The sequence below is a fragment of the Propithecus coquereli genome, unplaced genomic scaffold, assembly GCF_000956105.1.
Source record: "Propithecus coquereli isolate 6110/MARCELLA unplaced genomic scaffold, Pcoq_1.0 Scaffold698, whole genome shotgun sequence".
NCBI classification, from domain to species: Eukaryota; Metazoa; Chordata; class Mammalia; order Primates; family Indriidae; genus Propithecus; species Propithecus coquereli.
In genome coordinates, this window is record NW_012153040.1 from 116637 (window position 1) to 118503 (window position 1867).

A 1867-nucleotide genomic window follows, 5' to 3' on the forward strand; every position below is an offset into this window, starting at 1 on the left:
TTCCCGTCCAGGAGTGGGACAGCTTCTAAGAGGCTGAGGTGTTCCTCGCACTGAGGCTGGGCTCACCACACTGCCCTTCGCCTGCTGTCCTCCTCCTGGGGTCAGGACACTTTCCAGGGCACACATCTCACTCACCAGAGTCAGCCTCTGGGGTGCAGGGGTGCTGGTCCCATCCCGACTGCACAATCTAGAAATGATGCAGTACTCTGTCTCTGATAAACCGAGCCAGAAATCGTGCCCTGTCTCCAAGCCCCATGGCAGTGACGGCTTGCACGGTCCTGCCCTTGCAGCTCAGCTGTTCAGGCCTCCTGGGGACACTGCAGTTTCCATGGAAACAAGAGAGAGCACCAACCCCCAGAGATAAGCCAATAAACACCACCTCCGAAAGGAGAGAACAGGCAGCAAGAGAAGCGGAGGGAATCGGGGGGCCCTGGAGCAGAACTGGAGAGGCTGCAGGCCGTGGGCCCGAGGAAAGGGAGGGCCTTGGGGGGGGCTACTGCCCCTGGCAGAGAGAAAGGAGGTCTCTGGAGGTCAGAGAGAGACACAAACAGAGTAGACAGAGCAAGGGTCAATGAGGAGAGCGGAGCGCTGGTACCTGGGCTGCTTGGGGTAGGGGACGTGGGCACTCAGGACCCTGGCACTCCCTGCCCCACCCCCCACCCCCCACCCCCAGGATGCCTGTGTCAGTGTTCTCCTTGCACTTCCAGGCAGGGACCAGGCCCTGGACTTCCTGCCACTTGCCTGGGAGGCTGTGCTGCATTTCAGAGGGTTTCCAATAGCCATCCAGAGCAGAAGCAACATGCAGGGAAGATGAGTTGGAGCAGGGACCCCAGGCTCCACCGTGACATACTCTCAGCCCTAGTTAGGACACTCGAGAGTGAGGAAGCCCTTCAGGCCTCTGCACTCTGGCAGGAGTTCCGTGTGTTTCAGGGCAGCCAGGAGGCGCCACGCTCATCCTGTGATCCTGAGAGGGAAGCTGGCCAGGCCGCTGGCAGGACCTGGGATGCAGGTGAGGGAGTGGCAGAAAGGCCTCTACCTGCACTGCTCCCTGAGCACTTCCCTTGAGGCTGTAATGCCACAGGACAAGGACCAAAGCCGTTTTCATTCCCGTGTTTGTGGAATGAAGACATGACTGAAGAGGCGGAGGCAGAGCCTGCGTGGACCACTCTGGGCACCCACTCTGCGTCCACTTGAGCTGGACATGCATTCCCAAGGATAGCAACGAAGCCAGGGACTGGAGCCCCTGGATGGGCCCCGCCGGTCCCAGGAAACGGCAGGCAGGCCTGGCCACTGGGGGCCAAGCCGCGCTGTGCCGCGCCTGCCCCCCTCCCGCCCGCCGCGCCCGGCCCAGCTCTGACCTCGGGTCTCAGACACGCTCGCCGCGGGCAGAGAAACGGCCGCAGGGTCCTGGGGCTCGCTCGCCAGCCTCTGCCCGGCGCACATGGACTTGAGCATCTGGAACACGGCAAGGGGAGCCACGTTCAGCTTGAGCAGGTCCACCAAGATCCTGGCGAGAACAAACGCGCGCAGTGAGCCCTCCGCGCCGCGGACCAGGCCTCCCTGAGGACCCGACTAGGGCGGCAGGCTCTTCCAGACCCGCGGGCCCGGGCGGGGGTCCGGGGCCCGACGAGCGCGACGCCCCCGACCCGCGCCCGCTCACTTGAACACGTCGGGGTCGATGGCGCCGCCCGCCGCCTGCGCCAGTTCGTACAGCTCCATCTCCTCGGCGCTCAGCACCTTCTTGCGCCGCAGCGCGAGCTTCTGCCGGGTCGCCTCCAGCCCCGGGGGCGCCCCCGGCCCAGACCCGGCGCCCGCTGCCGCCATCCGCGCGCCCCGGGCGCTCCCACAGCGCCCCCCACCGGTCCCG

At 65.2% G+C, this 1867-nt stretch overlaps 1 protein-coding gene across 1 annotated transcript in view; it reads right to left on the bottom strand.

Moving 5' to 3' along the window:
• LOC105823722 overlaps positions 1 to 1867 on the bottom strand; it is a gene marked incomplete at its 3' end in the record, with an annotated part of 37146 nt that extends 35279 nt beyond the window's left edge. Inside the window, exons 1-2 of the mRNA XM_012660982.1 lie at positions 1661 to 1867; positions 1319 to 1507 (exon numbers count right to left, since the gene is read on the bottom strand). Of these exons, the coding sequence (XP_012516436.1) occupies positions 1319 to 1507; positions 1661 to 1824 (353 nt within the window). The remainder of the gene's footprint in view (positions 1 to 1318; positions 1508 to 1660) is intronic.